At 36.3% G+C, this 22,375-nt stretch overlaps 2 protein-coding genes across 2 annotated transcripts in view; one reads left to right on the top strand and one right to left on the bottom strand.

Annotated features, from left to right (window-relative positions):
- Positions 1–22,375, top strand: part of LOC136254845 (structural maintenance of chromosomes protein 1A-like) — a 155,410-nt gene that overhangs the window by 74,232 nt on the left and 58,803 nt on the right. The gene's annotated exons all lie outside the window — the stretch shown is intronic.
- On the bottom strand, positions 18,648–19,337 carry LOC136253808 (NADH-ubiquinone oxidoreductase chain 1-like; the record flags this gene model as incomplete). The annotated part of the gene is given in 2 exon segments (XM_066046467.1): positions 18,648–18,889; positions 18,891–19,337. Coding segments are annotated over 2 exon segments (687 nt in total), but the record flags the coding sequence as incomplete, so codon positions are not given.

Below are 22,375 nucleotides of genomic sequence, written 5' to 3'. Positions count from 1 at the left end.
AAAAAAAGTGTGCGGCCCTCAGAAAGGCTATGGTGAAAAAAGATGTGAAATCCAAGCTGTAAAAAAAGTGTGCGGCCCTCAGAAAGGCTAGGGTGAAAAAAGATGTGAAATCCAAGGTGGCGGCCAAGAAATGGCTGTGATGATAGGTTAATGGTAAAAATTTTAATAACGACAATTCAGGTGAATTTTTGTGCCGCTTCACAAAATTTACCTGAATTGTCATTATTAAAATTTTTACCATTAACCTACCATCACAGCCATTTCTTGGCTGTTTTGGATTAGATTTCATTTCTTTTTGTATTTGTATACCCCAAAGCCGGCCTATGGCCAGCTTTGGGACTTTTTTAACCTAGTATGTTTTTTTTCTTTACTACAGGAAGAAGAAAAGATGAAGTAGATGTACTTTAAATATTTTATCAGTAAATGTACAAATTATATATATGTGAACGGATTTGCGAAAAGGGGTCTTCCACACACATCCAATTTACGAACTTTGGCAGTTCATAATGTTAGATAGGAAAATAGTATTGCCTTGAAATTTGGACAGTGATGAGTAACAGCATAGGTTAATACATGAACAAAATTTCAGGATCAAGACAAACGGTAGTGTGTCGTGCGGCCCAAGAAGCCGGCGCGCAACCCCGTGAGTATATTGACAGGAAGAAAGAAAACGCAATTTTCGCACCTCCGTAGCTCTGTGCTGCCTTGATGAAACAAGACAAATTTTGCTGTGTAGCTTCCCTCCACCTTTAGCACTCCACATTCCAAATTTGAGCGAAATCGCTTCAGGCATTCCTGAGATATGCGACTTCAAAAATTGGCTTAGTTTCTTCGTTTTTTTCTTCTTCTTATTTTTCTTCCTCTTTTCGCACACTTACAAAAACTGCTATAAAACGCGAACGCGTTATCCGATTGCCTTGAAATTTGGCACACAGAAGGGGGTATAAAGGCGCATCTCGGTACCAACTTTGGCTGGAATACCATAAACAGGCAAAGAGTTATGAGCGATTATGCACGAAAAATAACACCAATATGTTGTCACGCCTACAGGGTAAACCGCTTATGGGAAGAAGCTGAAAATCGGTGGGTGAATAGGTTAACTATTGAACCTCAAACCTTTTGTGGTTTGAAAGAAATCGAGCTAAAAACCAGGAAGATACAGCGAAAAAATCAACAGTGTGTAACAATTACGCAATCGAGATTAGCTAATTTTTTATTATTATTATTATTATTATTATTATGCTTGCCACGCCTACCAGATAAACCACTTGGGGTAATGCTTTGAAAATCGCTGTACAGATGGAGTTATCATCTTAGAAAGGCTCTTCAATGGTGTAGAAGAATCAGACTTAAAGCCACGGAGTTATAACACGAAATCCAACTTGGTGTAGCAAGTGCGAGATCGAGATACTCTAATAGAGTAGTCATCCTAATAGAGCAGTCACCCTGAACAGAATTCAAGAGATCAGTTAGAAATAAGTAACCTGTACAGAGATCAGCTACAAACAAATCACCCTGTAGAGAGTTCAGCTACAAACATTTCACCCTGTTCAGACATCAGTTAGAAGAAGTTTTCTTGTAGAGAGTTCAGTTACAAACAAATCACCCTGTAGAAAGATCAGCTAGAAGATGTCACCTTGTAGATAGTTCAGTTACAAAGAAACCACCATGTAGAGAATTCAGCTACAAACTAGTGACCCTGTAGATACATCAGCTAGAAGAAGTTACCTTGTAGAGAGTTCAGCTACAAAGAAACCATTCTGTAAAGAGCTCAGCTGCAAACAAATCACCTATACAGAATTCAGCTACAAACAAATCACCCTGTAGAGAGATCAGCTAGAAGAAGTTACCTTGTAGATAGTTCAGCTACAAACAATTCACCCTGTACAGAACTCAGTTAAAAGAGGTTTCCTTGTAGAAAGTTCAGCTACAAACAAATCACCCTGTAGAGAGATAAGTAAGAAGAAGTTACCTTGTAGATCGTTCAGCTACAAACAATTCACCCTGTAAAGAGATCAGCTAGAAGAAGTTACCTTGCAGAGAGTTCAGCTACAAAGAAACCATCATATAGAGAATTCAGCTGCAAACAAATCATGTATAGAGAGTTCAGCTACAAACAAATCTCCCTGTAGAGAGATCAGCTAGAAGAAGTTTCCTTGTAGAGAGTTCTGCTACAAACAAATCACCCTGTAGAAAGATCAGCTAGAAGAAATCACCTTGTAGAGAGTTCAGCTTCAAAGAAACAATCATGTGAGAGTTCAGGTACAAACAAATTGTCCTGTAGAGAGATCAGCTAGAAGAAGTTACCTTGTAGAGAGTTCAGCTAAAAAGAAACCATCATGTAGATAGTTCAGGTACAAACAAATCACCTTGTAGAAAGATCAGCTATAGAAGAAATCACCTTGTAGAGAGTTCAGCTACAAAGAAACCATCATGTAGAGAGTTCAGCTACAAACAAATCGGCCTGTAGAGAGATCAGCTAGAAGAAATTACCTTGTATAGAGTTCAGCTACAAAGAAACCATCATGTAGAGAGTTCAGCTGCAAACAAATCACCTGTAGAGAGTTAAGCTACAAACAAATCTCCCTGTAGAGAGATCAGCTAGAAGAAGTCACCTTGCAGGGAGTTCAGTTACAAAGAAATAAACCATGTAGAGAGTTCAGCTGCAAACAAATCACCTGTAGAGAGTTCAGCTAGAAACAAATCACCCTGTAGAGAGATCAGCTAGAAACAAGTCACCTTGTAGAGAGTTCGGCTAGAAGAAGTCACACTGTAGAGCTACAAAGAAACTACCATGTAGAGTTCAGCTGCAAACAAATCACCCTGTAGAGAACTCAGCTACAAACAAATCGCCCTGTAGAAAGATTAGCTAGAAGAAGTTACCTCATAGGGAGTTCAGCTATGAACAGATCACCCTGTAGAGAGTTCAGCTACAAACAAATCACCCTGTAGAGAGTTAAGTTACAAAGAAACCACCATGTAGAGAGTTCAGCTGCAAAAAAAATCAATCACTCTGTAGAGAGTTCAGCTAGAAGAAGTCACCTTGTAGAGAGTTAAGCTGCAAATAAATCACCCTGTAGAGAATTCAGCTACAAACAAATCACCCTGTTGAGAGATCAGCTAGAAGAAGTTACCTTGTAGAGAGTTCAGCTACAAAGAAACCACCATGTAGAGAGTTCAGCTGCAAACAAATCACCTGTAGAGAGTTCAGCTAGAAACAAGTCACCCTGTAGAGACATCAGCTAAAAACAAGTCACCCTGTAGAGAGTTCAGCTAGAAGAAGTCACATTGTAGAGAGTTCAGCTACAAAGAAACTACCACGTAGAGAGTTCAGCTGCAAACAAATCATCCTGTAGAGAGTTCAGCTAGAAGAAGTCACCTTTTAGAGACTTCAGCTACAAAGCAACCACCATGTAAAGAGTTCAGCTGCAAAAAACTCAATCACCTTGTAGAAAGATCGGCTAGAAGAAGTTACCTTGTAGAGAGTTCAGCTACAAAGAAACCACCATGTAGAGAGTTCAGCTGCGAACAAATCACCTGTAGAGAGTTCAGCTAGAAACAAGTCACCCTGTAGAGAGTTCAGCTAGAAGAAGTCACATTGTAGAGAGTTCAGCTACAATGAAACTCCCATGTAGAGAGTTCAGCTGCAAACAAATCACCCTGTAGAGAACTCAGCTACAAACAAATATGCAGTGTAAAAAGATCAGCTAGAAGAAGTTACCTTGTAGAGAGTTCAGCTACAACGAAACCACCATGTAGAGAGTTCAGCTACAAACAAATCACCTGTAGAGAGTTCAGCTAGAAACAAGTCAGCCTGTAGAGAGATCAGCTAGAAACAAGTCACCTTGTAGAGAGTTCAGCTAGAAGAAGTCACATTGTAGAGAGTTCAGCTACAAAGAAGCCACCATTTAGAGAGTTCAGCTGCAAACAAATCACCCAGTAGAAAGTTCAGCTATGAACAGATTACCCTGTTGAGAGTTCAGTTAGAAACAAGGAATCCTGTAGAGAGATCACCTAGAAGTATCGCCTTGTAGAGAATTCAGCTACAAACAAATCACCTGTAGAGAGTTCAGCTACAAACAAATCACCCTGTAGAGAGATCAGCTAGAAGAAGTTACCTTGTAGGGATTTCAGCTACAAACAAATCACCCTGTAGAGAGTTCAGCTACAAAGAAACCATTCTGTAAAGAGCTCAGCTGCAAACAAATCACTTGTACAGAATTCAGCTACAAACAAATCACCCTGTAGAGAGATCAGCAAGAAGAAATTACCTTGCAGATAGTTCAGTTACAAACAAATCACCCTGTAGAAAGATCAGTTAGAAGAAGTTACCTTGGAGAAAGTTCAGCTACAAAGAAACCATTTTGTAAAGAGCTCAGCTGCAAACAAATCACCTGTACAGAATTCAACTACGAACAAATCTCCCTGTAGAGAGATCAGCTAGAAGAAATTACCTTGTAGAGAGTTCAGCTACAAAGAAACCACCATGTAGAGAGTTCAGCTGCAAAGAAATCACCCTGTAGAAAATTCTGCCAGAAACAAATTGCCCTGTAGAAAGATCAGTTAGAAGAAGTTACCTTTTAGAGAGTTCAGCTACAAAGAAACCATTCTGTAAAGAGCTCAGCTGCAAACAAATCACCTATACAAAATTCAGCTACAAACACATCACCCTGTAGAGAGATCAGCTAGAAGAAGTTACCTTGTAGATCGTTCAGCTACAAACAATTCACCCTGTAGAGAGAGCAATTAGAAGAAGTCACCTTGTAGAGTGTTCAGTTACAAAGAAACCACCATGGAGATTTCTGTAATCAATATAATTTATGTGACCAGATTTGCGAAAAGGGGTCTTCCACACACATCCAATTCCGTAAACGTTGGAGACCATAACTCAGTGTTCAAGTAACATATTAACCTGAAAATTGCACCATGTATTCAGCTATAGTGGTGCTCACCACTGCCCAAATATCAAGGCAATAGCTCTTTCCAATCTGAAGTTATCAATTGTCAAAGTTGGCAAATTGGATGTGCGTGGAAGACCCCTTTTCGCAAATGCGGTCAACTATGTATTATACAGTATATATAATTTGTACATTTACTGATAAAATATTTAAAGTACATCTACTTCATCTTTTCTTCTTCCTGTAGTAAAGAAAAAAAATGTGGGTTAAAAAAGTCCCAAAGCTGGTATACAAATACAAAAAGAAATGAAATCTAATCCAAAACAGCCAAGCTGTAAAAAAAGTGTGCGGCCCTCAGAAAGGCTATGGTGAAAAAAGATGTGAAATCCAAGGTGGCGGCCAAGAAATGGCTGTGATGGTAGGTTAATGGTAAAAATTTTAATAATGACAATTTAGGTAAATTTTGTGAAGCGGCACAAAAATTCACCTGAATTGTCGTTATTAAAATTTTTACCATTAACCTACCATCACAGCCATTTCTTGGCCGCCACCTTGGATTTCACATCTTTTTTCACCATAGCCTTTCTGAGGGCCGCACACTTTTTTTACAGCTTGGCTGTTTTGGATTAGATAGTATTTTCTTTGAGCACAAAGGTATGGTCATTCAAGTTCATAGAATTGGATGTATGTGGAAGACCCTTTTTCGTAAATCTGGTCACATATAATACATATGTGACCGGATTTGCGAAAAGGGGCCTTCCACACATCCAATTTGCCAACTTTGACAATTGATAACTTCAGATTGGAAAGAGCTATTGCCTTGAAATTTGGGCAGTGGTGATTTCTTTGCAGCTGAACTCTCTACATGATGGTTTGTTTGTAGCTGAACTCTCTACAAGGTAATTTCTTCTAGCTGATCTCTCTACAGGGAGATTTGTTTGTAGCTGAACTATCTACAAGGTAACTTCTTCTAGCTGATCTCTCTACAGGGTGATTTGTTTGTAGCTGAATTCTGTACAGGTGATTTGTTTGCAGCTGAGCTCTTCACGGTTTCTTTGTAGCTGAACTCTCTACAAAGTAACTTCTTCTAACTGATCTTTCTACAGGGTGATTTGTTTGTAGCTGAACTATCTACAAGGTAATTTCTTCTAGCTGATCTCTCTACAGGCTGATTTGTTTGTAGCTGAATTCTGTACAGGTGATTTGTTTGCAGCTGAGCTCTTTACAGAATGGTTTCTTTATAGCTGAACTCTCTACAAGGTAACTTTTCTAGCTGATGTCTCTACAAGGTGACTAGTTTGTAGCTGAACTCTCTACATGGTGGTTTCTTTGTAACTGAACTTTCTACAAGGTGACTTCTTCTAGCTGATCTTTCAATAAGGTGATTTGTTTGTAGCTTCACTCTCTACAAGGTAATTTCTTCTAGCTGATCTCTCTACAGGGAGATATGTTTGTAGCTGAGCTCTCTACAGGTGATCTGAATTCTGTACAGGTGATTTGTTTGCAGCTGAGCTCTTTACAGAATGGTTTCTTTGTAGCTGAACTCTCTAAATGGGAACTTCTTCTAACTGATCTTTCTACAGGGTGATTTGTTTGTAGCTGAACTATCTACAAGGTAATATCTTCTAGCTGATCTCTCTACAGGGTGATTTGTTTGGAATTCTGTACAGGTGATTTGTTTGCAGCTGAGCTCTTTACAGAATGGTTTCTTGTAGCTGAACTCTCTACAAGGTAATTTCTTCTAGCTGATTTCTCTACAGGGAGATTTGTTTGTAGCTGAACTTCCTACAAGGTAATTTCTTCTAGCTGATCTCTCTACAGGGAGATTTCTTTGTAGCTGAACTCTCTACAATGAAACTTCTTCTAGCTGAACTCTCTACAGGGTGACTTGTTTCTAGCTGAACTCTCTACAGGGTGACTTGTTTCTAGCTGAACTCTCTACATGGTGGTTTCTTTGTAACTGAACTTTCTACAAGGTGACTTCTTCTAGCTGATCTTTCAATAGGATGATTTGTTTGTAGCTTCACTCTCTACAAGGTAACTTCTTCTAGCTGATCTGTCTACAGCGTGATTTGTTTGTAGCTGAATTCTGTACAGGTGATTTGTTTGCAGCTGAGCTCTTTACAAAATGGTTTCTTTGTAGCTGAACTCTCTACAAGGTAACTTCTTCTAGCTGATCTTTCTACAGGGTGATTTGTTTGTAGCTGAACGATCTACAAGGTAACTTCTTCTAGTTGATCTCTCTACAGGGTGGTTTCTTTGTAGCTGAACTCTCTAAAAGGTAACTTATCCTAACTGATCTTTCTACAGGGCAATTTGTTTGTGGCTGCATTTTCTACAGGGTGATTTCTTTGCAGCTGAACTCTCTACATGGTGGTTTCTTTGTAGCTGAACTCTCTACAAAGTAATTTCTTCTAGCTGATCTCTCTACAGGGAGATCTGTTTGTAGCTGAACTATATACAAGGTAACTTCTTCTAACTGATCTTTCTACAGGGAAATTTGCTTGTGGCAGAATTCTGTACAGGTGATTTGTTTGCAGCTGAGCTCTTTACAGAATGGTTTCTTTGTAGCTGAACTCTCTACAATGTAACTTCTTCTAACTGATCTTTCTACAGGGCAATTTGTCCGTGGCAGAATTTTATACAGGGTGATTTCTTTGCAGCTGAACTCTCTACATGGTGGTTTCTTTATAGCTGAACTCGCTACAAGGTAACTTCTTCTAGCTGATCTCTCTACAGGGTGATTTGTTTGTAGTTGAATTCTGTACAGGTGATTTGTTTGCAGCTGAGCTCTAAACAGAATGGTTTCTTTGTAGCTGAACTCTCTACAAGGTAACTTCTTCTAGCTGATCTCTCTACAGGGAGATTTGTTTGTAGCTGAACTCTCTACAGGTGATTTGTTTGTAGCTGAATTCTGTACAGGTGACTTGTTTGCAGCTGAGCTCTTTACAGAATGGTTTCTTTGTAACTGAACTCTCTAAAAGGTAACTTCTTCAAACTGATCTCTCTACAGGAAGATTTGTTTATAGCTGAACTCTCTACAAGGTAACTTTTCTAGCTGATGTCTCTACAAGGTGGTTTCTTTGTAACTGAACTTTCTACAAGGTGACTTCTTCTAGCTGATCTTTCAATAGGATGATTTGTTTGTAGTTTCACTCTCTACAAGGTAACTTCTTCTTACTGATCTCTCTACAGGGTGATTTGTTTGTAGTTGAATTCTGTACAGGTGATATGTTTGCAGCTGAGCTCTTTACAGAATGGTTTCTTTGTAGCTGAACTCTCTAAAAAGGTAACTTCTTCTAACTGATCTTTCTACAGGGCAATTTGTTTGTGGCAGAATTTTATACAGGGTGATTTCTTTGCAGCTGAACTCTCTACTTGGTGGTTTCTTTGTAGCTGAACTATGTACAAGGTAATTTCTTCTAGCTGACCTCTCTACAGGATGATTTGTTTGTAGCTGAATTCTGTACAGGTGATTTGTTTGCAGCTGAGCTCTAAACAGAATGGTTTCTTTGTAGCTGAACTCTCTACAAGGTAACTTCTTCTAGCTGATGTCTCTACAAGGTGACTAGTTTGTAGCTGAACTCTCTACATGGTGGTTTCTTTGTAACTGAACTTTCTACAAGGTGACTTCTTCTAGCTGATCTTTCTACAGGGTGATTTGTTTGTAGCTGAACTCTCTACAAGGTAACTTCTTCTAGCTGATCTCTCTACAGGAGATTTGTTTGTAGCTGAACTCTCTACAGGTGATTTGTTTGAAGCTGAACTCTCTAAATGATGGTTTCTTTGTAGCTGAACTCTCTACAAGTAAACTTCTTCTAGCTGATCTCTCTACAGGGTGATTTGCTTGTAGCTGAACTATCTACAAGATAACTTCTTCTAGCTGATCTCTCTACATGGTGATTTGTTTGTAGCTGAATTCTGTATAGGTGATTTGTTTGCAGCTGAGCTCTTTAAATAATGGTTTCTTTGTAGCTGAACTCTCTCAAGGTAATTTCTTCTAGCTGATGTCTTTACAGGGTCACTAGTTTGTAGCTGAATTCTCTACATGGTGGTTTCTTTGTAATTGAACTCTCTACAAGGTAACTTTTTCTAGCTCATCTTTCTACAGGGTGATTTATTTGTAGCTGAATTCTGTACAGGTGATTTGTTTGCAGCTGAGCTCTTTAAAGAATGGTTTCTTTGTAGCTGAACTCTCTACAAGGTAACTTCTTCTAGCTGATGTCTCTACAAAGTCACTAGTTTGTAGCTGAGCTCTCTACATGGTGGTTTCTTTGTAACTGAACTCTCTACAAGGTGACCTCTTCTAGCTGATCTTTCTACAGGGTGATTTGTTTGAAGCTGAACTCTCTACAAGGTAACTTCTTCTAGCTAATCTCTCTACAGGGAGATTTGTTTGTAGCTGAACTCTCTACATGATGGTTTCTTTGTAGCTGAACTCTCTGCAAGGTAACTTCTTCTATTGATCTCTCCACAGGGCGATTTGTTTGTAGCTGAACTCTCTACATGGTGGTTTCTTTGTAGCTGAACTCTACAAGGTGATTTTTTCTAGTTGAACTATCCCTTTCCATAGTTGCATGAACTCCATACAAGGTAACTTCTTCTAGCTGATCTCTCTACAGGGTGACTTGTGTGTAGCTGATCTCTATACAGGTTTCTTGTTTCTAGTTGATCTCTTGAATTCTCTTCAGGGTGACTGCCCTATTAGAGTATCTCGATCTCGCACTTGCTGCACCAAGTTAGATTTCGTGTTATAACTCCGTGGCTTTAAGTCTGATTCTTCTACACCATTGATGAGCCTTTCTAAGATGATTACTCCATCTGTACAACGATTTTCAAAGCATTACCCCAAGCGGTTTATCTGGTAGGCGTGGCAAGCAGTCGTTTTTTTTATTAGCTAATCTCGATTGCGTAATTGTTACACACTGTTGGTTTTTTCGTTGTATCTTCCTGTTTTTTAGCTCGATTTCTTTCAAACCACAAAAGGTTTGAGGTTCAATAGTTAACCCATTCACCCACCAATTTTCAGCTTCTTCCCATACGCGGTTTACCCTGTAGGCGTGACAACATATTGGTGTTATTTTTCGTGAATAATCGCTCATAACTCTTTGACTGTTTATCGTATTCCAGCCAAAGTTGGTACCGAGATGCGCCTTTATATCCCCTTTCTGTGTGCCAAATTTCAAGGCAATCGGATATGGAGTTCGCGTTTTATAGCAATTTTTGTAAGTGTGCGACAAGAAAAAGAAAAATAAGAAGAAAAAAAAACGAAGAAACTGAGCCAATTTTTGAAGTCGCATATCTCGGGAACGCGCAAAGCGATTTCGCTCAAATTTGGAATGTGGAGTGCTGCAGTTGGAGGGCATGTCCACAGCAAAAATCGTCTTGTTTCATCAAGGAAGCACAGAGCTACGGAGGTGCGAAAATTGCGTTTTCTTTCTTCCTGTCAATATACTCACGGGTGTTACGCGCCGGCTTCTTGGGCCGCACGACACACTACCGTGTGTCTTGATTAATAACTACTGAAGCCATAATGTAGTAAATTCATGTCAAATAATCAAAATGATACTGTTTTCCTCCTACAGTTTCACCAAGATGCTATCTGTCAAAACCATTGAAATAGCATACATGATGAAAATCACCCTTAGGGAATAGTCCTAATCCATCTACGTCACATCAACCACAGAAAAACCTTACAGACGGAGAAAGTCGCCAAACCTGAATTTTGGTCTGCCGGCTTGCCTATCTGTCAAGCAAAGCAGTGCAGGTCCACCATTTTGTGCCACTATAACAAACTCTCTCGTCAGAGGCAGATCTAGGATTTTTTGAAAGGTGGAGCTAAGCTGGAAAGGGGCATAGGTAACTAACCAGACTTTAGAAGATACCAAGCCTTCCCACAAGGCCCTAGTTGTAAGATTCACGTAGTATCCATGGTCAAATCAGCTATTTGGAATATTGACTACATTAGTGTGCAAAGCACACTAGCATGTGAAGCATGCCAACCTAGGGGGGTTTGGGGGCATGCCCCCCCCAGGAAATTTTTGAAAATTAGGCCCTCTAAAGGTGAATCTGAGAGTATTTTAGCAGGTTTTCAGTGGAAAATAATGGAATTCCGGTTTATTACATATCATTCAAATTTTACTTTTCCATTAAATCAAGACTGATTGCAATGTGCATTGAGTATAGTTATCATGCATGCGTGATAATCTTTTCATTTGTAGCTACTAAGCATTTAGAAACATGTATAGCTAAGTAGTAGTGGTGTTGAACATCATGTACAATTATTAGTATGCATGCTCCTTAGCCTAGTGACACTTTGTTAGCCATAACACCAATAAAGTGTACTGAAAAGCAGAATGCAGTGAAGGGTACTAGTAGCAATTAGCTAGTCCACTGGCAATCCTTAGCAAAGTGCAACTATATTTGCATTTATGGGCTTCCTGAATTTGTTGTTGTGATAGTCAACTTATTATATCTGCAGGGTTGTGAAGACTGAACAGCTACAAATGCCAGCACCATAACCCACAGCATGGGGTCATATCAGAAGGTAACTGATACAGATCTTACATTCAAAGACAAAAGTGGATGAATATGCTATTAATATATAGCTGCCTTATGAGACTGCAAATTACCAAAAGACTACAGTTTGCTAAAGGGCTGAGTTGGTAGACTAGCTAGCAACATAATTATTATACTGAAGCTTGATAAATCTAACCAATTAAACCAACTAACACTTTTTGAATCATATAATTCATTTTAAAATATGAAAACCACACTAATCACCTTTTATAGCCATAGTGGAAAACACTGCTAATTACCTGAATAGAACAAAACTCACAATTAAAACTTTTGTAACTGGAGATGCAACCCACAAACAAAACTTGTTTTTGAAGAGCTCTTGAGGAAAAGGAAGCTATACATACTCTCCTGCAACAGAGTTGAACAATAGGTATAGTTACATAGACATTATTTGTGTTGGTAGTGATGCATAGTTCTGAAATAAGTCTGCTTTTGATACACATAGAAGATTTAGGGTTTTATTGGCCAAGTACTAACTTAGAAAGGAAAGGGGGTCTACAGCCCCCTTAGCCCCCCCCCCCCCCCCCCCTCTACATCCGCCCCTGCTCGTGGCATGTGCCTTTTGTGGTTCTGGATCCAACATGCATTCATTGAGCTTAAATGTATCTCTTGAATTATTACAGTAAATAATGACATTTGTGTACGTAGTTGTATGCAGCAACAATCTTAAGAGCATAATATGATCCTAGAGTTGACAAAGGAAGTACACAGAAAATTTTACCCCATCTTGAAGTAGATGGAATCTGTTCATTTAAATAGTTATAACCATTATTAATGACCGCTGAACACTATTTGTCAGTTACAATTTTAGTTCCAGTCAAATCATAAAATGATCCAATGTACATAGTTTGAAGCCTGTTAATCACAAAAGAATAATGTCTACCAGGAATAAGATCAACAGTTGTTTCTCCTACACTAATGGTTACTGATTGAGTCACAGTCAAATTTGTCATTGTATTGTTCTCTGCGCCTACCACCAGTATTGAGCTGTTATAAGTTGAAGTATATTCGAAGTGGAGCAACTGACACTCCATAATATGTGTATTTTTCATCACACAAACTTGCAATTGGTTAGTAATTCAGTTATGTACCTAAAGTAAATTGTCATAGAATTGGCATACAAGGACCACATACATTTCAGTTACCCAAAAATCCTAGCAGGTCAAGTGTGCATCTACTGTGTGGCGAATCCAGAAAGAGGCACCTGCCCCATCCCCAAATTTTTTAATGCAAGATGGTGATACTCTAATAAAGCAGTCAGTCAAATACTCTAATAGAACGACCACCATATGGGCAAGTTCTCTTTTGTGTCTCCTTTTGGATTAAAATAGTATAGATAATTTGAATGGTGGAAACATCCCTGGACCCTACTTAATAATTTTTCAATTACAGTGTTTCAATGCATTATGATATCAACTAACTATTTGTGACTTTTATGTGTGACTGTACATGTGTGCAATGCAAGGTAGTTATATTAGTAAAAGTAGTTATCATACATACACCTGATAGTAACTAATTTGTATTTTGTATCTTAGAAATATATGCTAATTATTTAGTCTGTATTTTTCTACACCTTGTAACATAGCAATGTTGTAACATTAACAGGCATAATAATTTGCTGAACTAATATTTCATATGCTTACTACCTTGCTATGTAAAGTAGTCAATGACTTCTTAATAGTGATTTGACTTGACAGTTGAAGTATAGACCATCTTTGATAAAGATATGTTTGTTCACTCTAATTTTATTTTGTTGGACTGGTGTTTGACAGTTTTGCCCCTAGAATGTTCATATTGCAGCTGAATTATTATCTTATGAATATGTGCAGCAAAGCTGACTTGTTTAGCATTCATTTTAGGAGCACTGCACAAAATACCACCTGCATGCAAGTTGTACTGAAAATTTTCATAAGGAGTTCTAATGTACACACTGTATTATGCTATTGATAAATATTTTATATAATATACGTTATACTACAGATATATCATAGTGTTCGAAATATATACCCAAAAATATACAAACTTAGAAAAGGTGTTATAGTGCGAGGCAAAATCTGAATGTAGTATAATATATAATTATATGTTAATACAATATCTCGTCTCCCATGCACCTGGAATCAGTAACAGCAACTTCTGATGTTTTTACACCATTATTAGTGCTGGTAAGTAATCCCTTGTGATTAGCATGTTTAAGGAGTATGAACATGTGTTGCAGCCTGCAATCTTCTTGAAAATTGGTCGAACAATCCGTAGCAACTGTAAAATTTAAACCTGACCCAGTTACATGCATTTTTGGTGGTAACTGTTGCTGTGGTGTCAAAGGTCTTTTAGAATTAGTAGCAATTGCCTATAATGGTTGCTAGGCAACCATATTTTTGCTAAGTAACATGTACTGGTTACTATGGCAGCAGTAGTTGTCAAGTTGGACATGCCTAACTGGTAAAACAACTAAACACTATCAAAAAGTTTTAGCCAATCAGATGTGTATATCAAATGTACAAGTGATATACTAATTTTATTGGCTAGTTTGCTGTAGTATATGAAAATATGCAATAAGTTGCTATTGGAGCTTTTGTACAGGACATGATATTGACATTGTATTAATATATAATGTGTGTACATTTCATACAAGTTTTGCATACGAATATTAACACAGAATTTACACTCACATTATGCATGTTAACCAACAGCACTCAGTTTACAACTACGTATCCAAGCTCCATCTCTTGATTTATTTAACAATTTGTAAATAAGTAGCTAACTTCTTATGTACGAATATACTCATGATTGAGTTTGTACATTAACAAATATATATATATATATATATTTGTTTTTTCCTTTACATTTTTGATCAATTTTTGTATTCAGGTTTTATTAATTTATTAATTTAGAATTAGTATAAAGAACAACAGATGGAGACTAGAGATAAAGAATAATCTAAAATTAAGCAAAATTAAATTGTGCAAATTAAATAGAAATTTAATATGCGATATAAGTTTTTGCAATTAATATTTTGGATAGAAGCGAGACATTGTAAAGTTGGAAGTTATTTGGGATGAAGGAGTCTTTTAGAATATTAAAAAAAGGAATCATCTTAGTATAAAGGGGGTTTTGGAAAATAAAAAAGAAAGTAATGGAGAATGGAATTTTTTATTAATTTTGTCATCGATAGTGAAGAGTACTGTGAAGGAAAGTTATGAAATTTGTTGTTTTGGCAGATAGTGATACCGTACCTTTAGTATTAGGGATTTGCAAGAAGTTTTTGGCAAAAAGAGATTTGTAATGAGATTGAATGTGAGATTTAAAGTCAAAAATCCCGATATCAAGTGATCTAGTTATGGGTAATTTGAATCTATGTGTCCATGTAGGGGAGGAATGAACCGGTGGTTGTGACAAAAACCTCGGATGACCTATAATTAGGGGTGAAAGGCCAATCGAACTTGAAAATAGCTGGTTTTCTACGAAAGTCATTTTAGTGATAAGATTAGTTTTTATATTATTGTTGAGTTTATAAATTAGTATGTAAAATATAATAGAATTTGATGTTAACAAATATAAGGGTTAATTATATAGGGCTAGGGCGTAAGGTCCTAACTCAAAAGGGGAACAACCCGGAGAAAAGTTAAAAGCATTTCTAAATTAAGTTTGTAATAGATATTTTTGTAGATGACTGTGAAGTAGGCTTGGAAGTAGCCATCTTTTAAAAAAAGTGTAATAACGTGGGATTTAAGCAAAGAGTCTAAAAAATGTAGGTGGATTAAATGGAAATTGAAACTTTTGATTGGGTAGTAGAATGTGCTATAAAGATATAACGAAAGTGTTATTAGCAGCAATAATGCAAATATGAGTAATATGGAGCCCAAGGGATTAATAATTAGTTGGTTGGTACTGGGTGTATTAGGGCAACCAAAAGGATATTATCTGACAAGAGTGGGCGAGCAATTTATAAACTAAATTGAAGATTAAAGGAAGGTTATAAATTGAGTAGTGAGAGAATTAGTGTAAAGGAACTAGGCAAAATTCTTTTGTAAGATTTCGAGAAAAAAGAGAGTGTGGGCGCCGACTGTTTATTAAAAACATAGCTTCTAGAAAAGAATGGGGGTGAGACCTGCCCGGTGGTTATTAATAATAATGAGTAAAAAAGATAATTTAACGGCTGCGGTATCCTGACCGTATGAAAGTAGCGTAATCAGTCGCCAATTAATTGTTGGCAAGTATGAAGGTTGCACGAGTGCTCAACTGTCTCTACACTAAACTTTATGAAATTGAAATTGTAGTGAAGATGCTATAGAATAATTGAAAGACGAGAAGACCCCATGAGCTTTACTATATGGTTGGAAGAATCTAACTTAGGTAGTTTTGTTGGGGCGACACCCTTATAAAAAAGTAACTAAGGGGCAAAGGACTTAAAAAATAGTTTAAGTTAAGACAATAAGGGGGGAACCTCGAATTGGAATAATTTAGGCCAATGAAACTTGATTAGCAGTTTCGCGTCATCGCCCGCATGCTTTTGATCCACCCGCATGGAATTTCATTATTGGTATTTCAGATCGAAATACTCTAATAGAACAGTCACTTTTACTCTAATAGAGCAATCAGCTATACTCTAATGGAAAAATCACTTGTTATAGATTAGTAACGTACTTTAGCTATTTAATGCAGTAATCAGTGTATAGATCTCACTGTTTTTTGGCAGAAATCTTCATGTTTGGATGTGTGTTGTGCTTTTGGAAAAATAATGAATAATGAATAATAACCGCCCGCCCGCATCAAATTTTCAAAAAGCTGAGCGAGAAACTGGTAATCAAGTTTCATTGGCCTTATTGTTGAATTAAATAGAATTTGGCTATAAAATGGTTGTATATAATGATCCGCTTTTATTTGGAAGCGAAAACGGATAAAAGTTACCGTGGGGATAACAGGGTAATCTTGTTTTAGAGCTCGTATTGATGACAAGGTTTGCTACCTCGATGTTGAATTGTGATATCCTGAAGGGGCAGGTTCTTTCAAGGGTTGGACTGTTCGTCCATTAAAATCGCACATGATTTGAGTTTAGACCGGCGTGAGCCAGGTCGGTTTCTATCTTCAATTATAAAAAGAGTTCTGGTTATTTGGAGTACGAAAGGAAAGAAAGTTAATTGTCTTCTGGCTAAACTCAAATCATGTGGCTCTGGTTAAAAAAACAAATAGCAAAATTTAAATTAATCTATCTAAAATTAAATTTTGCAAATAAGACTAAGACAAAGATTTAATTAGAGATATCAAACATCTAAGAAAGTTCGGACATTTGCCTTCAAGATTAGGGGGCTTAGGTTACTAATTTTTTAATACAAAAAACTTAATTTTGCGTTTATTTGTTGAATATAAAAATTGATCAAAAATGTAATTTTTGGTCAATTTTTGTATTCATTGAATGGCAAATGGATAATCAAAGATTATCCATTTGCCATTCAGATTTAATAGCAATTAACAGAATCAATTAATACATTAATTGATTTTGTTAATTGTTATTAACAAAATTAAGTGAATTTCTTGAATTCACTTAATTTTGCTAATAAATGGGTATTGCATAGCCATTTATTAAATCAATGAATGGCAAATTAATCTACTAAATCCATTTATTGATTTAGTATCTTAATTTGCCATTCTGAATACAAAATTACAGTCAAGAATTGAATGTAATTTTGTATTCAATGAATGGCAAATGGATAATCAAAGATTATCCATTTGCCATTCATAACATTTGTATTCAAAATTTATGAAAAAGATCGGTAAGATTATACGGTCTTTTTGTTATTAGCAAAATTAAGTGAATTAACAAAATCAATTAATACATTAATTGATTTTGTTAATTGCTATTAATGTCAGATATGTTGATGGCAGCTAAATTTGTTGGTGCCGGTGCTGCGACTATTGGTGTAGCCGGTAGTGGGGCCGGTATTGGAACAGTCTTCGGGAATTTGATAATAGGATATGTTAGGAATCCAAGTTTGAAACAACAATAGGATTTATTGGCACCAACATAAAGGATTTATCGGTTGCATAAAGGATTTATCGGGAAATACGTTACTATACAGTCGGCCTCCTTAAAATTCTCGGCATCACCAAAATAATACGGAAAAAAATAAACAATAAAAACAAACAAAACAAAAAATAACGTATTTCCCGATAAATCCTTTACCGTATAATAAGGATGGAACGTAATTTTCTCTACATCAGAGGACAAACCCATAGGATTATTCGACCCCACTTTATGCAAAAAATGCAAATGAACTAACACCAAGAAGGACAAAACAAAAGGAAACAAATAATGCAAACTATAAAAACCATTTAAAGTCGCATTACTAATCCCCGGCGTACCTCTAATCCAAACAACGAGGCTCTCCCCCAAATAAGGAATAGCAGAAAAAAAATTTGTAATAACTACCGCCCCCCAAAAAGACATTTGTCCCCAAGGCAAAACATACCCTAAAAATGCCGTTGCTACCATAATTAGATATATTACTATCCCCACATATCATGCCGCTATCTTTCTATACCCACCATAATAAAGACCTTTCCCCATATGCAAATAAACACACAAAAAAAACATAGACGCCCCATTAGCATGAAAATACCTTAAAAAATGCCCATTGAACACATCCCAACTAAGTGCTGCCATTGACAAAAAGGCAAATTTTTCATTCGGGCAATAAAACAGTGCCAAAAATATTCCACTAATTATTTGAACCACTAATAACATACCCAATAAAGACCCCAAATTTCATACATAACTTAAATTTATCGGCTCCCTTAAATCTATCACTATATTTGTAATCAGTTTTAAAGTGGGCCCCTTTCTTCATGCTGTTTTCATTGCAAAATTAACTAGAATTCTGCTTAATTCCCCAATTCTGAATACCAAATTACAGTCAAGAATTGAATGTAATTTGGTATTCAATGAATGGCAAAGGGATAATCGAAGATTATCCATTTGCCATTCAGAATACAAAATGGATAATCTTTGATTGTCCATTTTGTATTCATTGAATACACAAATTGCTAATTTAAATTATCAATTTGTGGATTCAGAATACCAAATTTCAGTCAAGAATAGAATCATAAAATTGATACAAAGTGTCTATTTTATGATTCAAGAATAGACTCATAAAATTGATGAATTGGAATTTCAATTAAACCAACCCAACTAAAACCCCGAACACTAAACTTAAATAAGCTAGACTTAAGGGTAAATAAGCTTTCCACAATAAACCCATCAATTGATCATATTGAACCCGAGGGAAGGTTCCCCGAACTCAAATAAAAAAGAATACAAAAAAAACCGCTTTAATAAATAATCACCCCCCACCAAAAAACAAAATACTAATAAACACCGCCATAAATAAAAGATGAAGATATTCTGCTAAAAAAAAACAAAGTAAAAAGGGCACCCCCATATTCTACATGATATCCAGAGACTAACTCAGATTCTCCTTCCGTTAAATCAAAGGGAACCCGATGTATCTCAGCCAAGGCAGAAACACAAAATAAAACAAACATTGGAAAAAGCGGTATTACATACCATATGCCCTCCTGCCCCGCAATTATATAACTCAAATTAAAACTATTTGCAGGAATACACACACATAAAATAATTAACCCAATGGCTACTTCATAACTAATCATTTGGGCCGCCGCTCTTACTGCCGCATCTATTGAATACTTCGAATTACTCACCCACCCAGAAACCATAACTGATTATACACTAATAGATGAGGCCGCCAAAACAAATAATATTCCCAAATTCAAATCGCTATATACACTTGGAAACGGAATCACCCCCCAAGGAACAAAAGCTACCGCCAAGGAAAAAACAGAATAACATCATGCAATTTATATATATATATATATATATATATATATATAAATTGCATGATGTTTCATGATGAAAGAATTATTAAAACAATACATCCAACCCTTAACATTCAATATACAATATGTACAAATCCATTCACTTATTAAGTTATAGTGGAACAAGAAACAGTTCTTCATTCACTTAATTAATCATGTATTTTGCATGTATACATGTAATCAAGATACAACTTACATACGTGCATAAAATTAGTGGAAAGTGGAAATAGTACGATAGTTGAAGAAAACACTTTTCATGATGATTTTAACAACAATGTAAAAGCATGAACATGCTTAAAGCACACATGCAGTACAGACCATCAATCCTTGTAATAATTATTATAAGATGAATAAAATGGCATATTTCAGTTATTTTAAAAATACTGTTATTGGTTCTGCTTTGACTTCATATTTTCCAGTGGACCTATAATTCTCCCAAATTAATTTCTAAGACTTCTTTTGTGGTTGGAGGAGCTCCCTAAGGTGGAGTTTAGGTGTGTGTTCTATTAGCATTTTGGAAAGAAAGGCAATCTCCATTATTAACCACTACCGTGGTTCATAATAAACAGCGTAACGGTATAACAAATTACTTATGTAATGAGTTATGTAATATTATTACTTTTGTAGTAACTAAGTAGTATAACAAAATATACTATAAGTGCTAATAATATAACTCAAGTTATTTTACTTGCAAATGTAATGCATTATCTAAGTAATGAAGGTAATGTAAAAAATAAAATATTAAGTAATGAATCGAAGTTACTAATCTACTAATCTCATCACTAATCCACTGAGTAATGCCTATAACCTTGAATTAATGAATGAAGCTTACTGACCAGTTACCTTCTCTTGCACACAAGATTTACACATTGTCTAACAGCATGGTCATGTCACATGATAAGGTGGCAGTCGCACATGCGGTGCATATGACAGCTTAAGGCAGTGGACACAAATTAAAGTAATATTATAATATGTAATATTATTTGTTACTTTATTTTATGGGTATTACATATGTAACTGTAACTAAATAATTTCAGTTGCAAGTAATTATAATCGTAATAAGTAATGAGTTACTTGTAAAAAGTAATTACCCCAACACTGTATGTACACATTTAGCAACATGTTGTAATAAGTTCAGTACTACGTACCATGACAGTCAATGTATTGGTATAGATACATTCATTATAATTATAGCCACTGTATTAATACTAGCTGCCTTATAATTCAAGTAAAATATTCCATCTGCTGTACCATTGTATGTAGGAACCATTAGTAGTATAAAGCTTTGTGAAATCTGTAAAAAATGTCCAATCAGCAAAAAACTTTGATGAATTTTTGCATTTCATTATGTGTCACTGCACATTGCATATGCCTAGCTAATAGTACACTCTGGTGCAAACAATCATCCTGTAGAGTAGGGCTGGGGGATAGTATGAACCTATCAGAATATGTGACAAGGCCTGCAAAAATAGGGGACATGCAGGCACATGATTTTTGCCTACTTTTTCAAATTTCCATCACTTGTACCTTTATGTACTATTATGCTATGGCAATGCAATTTTCAGCACTTAGTACGCATTTAATTGGCTTTATGATGCAAGTTACAAAATGCAAATATTCCTTTCCAGAACTGAGATATGACCTGTAGTGTGACAAGGTGTAGTTTGTGCCCATATGCCCTGTTTTTGCAGGCCCGGTCACATATTGGGAAAGTATCACTATTGTGTATCACCTATCAATACATTTGAAAAATTACTATTGGACAGTAATACAAATGCAAATATGCAAATATTCATACAAAACACTTGTAAAAATAATATTTGGGAGCAAAAATCAGTCTAAAAAGGCTATTTAGTCTCCTAGTCAAAAACACATCCCTAAGTATATCGTATATCCCTCCTTGCATATCTCTGTGAAGGTAATAAGTAAATTTTCATTATCGTTATACTATCATCTATCCTGAACAGTGTCTTACTATCATTCGGGCATTAAAAAATTCACTATCACCCAGCCCTACTGTAGAGAGATCAGCTATAATAAATCACCCTGTAGAAAGATCAGCTAGAAACAAGTCACCCTGTAAAGAGTTCAACTACATTTCAAGTCTTTCTGTAAAGATTTCAGTTAGAATAAAGTATTACTGAGGTCTCAGTTAGAGATTAGCTAAAGCAATTAAGCCACCCTGTAGAGAGAACAGTTAGAAACTAGTCACCCTGTAGCGAGTTCAACTACATTTCAAGTCACCCCATAGTGGCCCATACAGAGTTCATCTAGAAACAAGTCACCCTGTAGAAAGTTCAACTACATTCAATTTCAAGTCAACCTGTAGAGAGAGTTCAGCTATATAGAAACAAATCACCCTGTGGAGAGATCAGCTAGAACAAGTCCCCTGTAGAGAGATTAGCTAGAAACAAATCACCTTGTAGAGAGTTCGGTAACATTTCAAGTCACCCGTAGAGAGTTCAGCTAGAAACAAGTCACCCTGTAGAGAGAGAGAAACAAATCACTCTGTAGAGAGTTCATTTACATTTCAAGTCACCCTGTAGAGAGTTCATGATCAGCTAGAAACAAGTCACTATCTAGAGTGATCAGCTAGAACAAGTCGCCCTGTAGAGAGTTCAACTAGAAACAAGTCACCCTGACTGCAGAGAGTTCCAAGTCACCCTGTAGAGAATTCAGCTACAAGGAAACTATCCTTCAGTCACATGTACCTGTATGTTGCAATTCTGTAGTTTAGTTAGGTTACAAGTCACTCCGTGAAGAGTTCAACTACAAACTATTCACCATGTAGCTACATTATAAGTCTCCCTGTAGAAATTTCAGCTACATATATGACCGAATTTTGGAAAATCAACCATATGGGCGCATTTGACGCTTAAAATATTTAATGATCAAATAATAAGCTTTATAGTGCAAATCTACTTGTTAATGATTGTAAGCCATTCTGAATACCTTAAATTACTAGAAAATTCTAGAAATACTTTTAAAACTGTGCCCTGCTCATAGTA

This window comes from Dysidea avara, chromosome 4 (assembly GCF_963678975.1).
Source record: "Dysidea avara chromosome 4, odDysAvar1.4, whole genome shotgun sequence".
In the NCBI taxonomy this organism is placed as follows: Eukaryota; Metazoa; Porifera; class Demospongiae; order Dictyoceratida; family Dysideidae; genus Dysidea; species Dysidea avara.
This window is presented reverse-complemented; position numbering and strand designations above follow the sequence as displayed.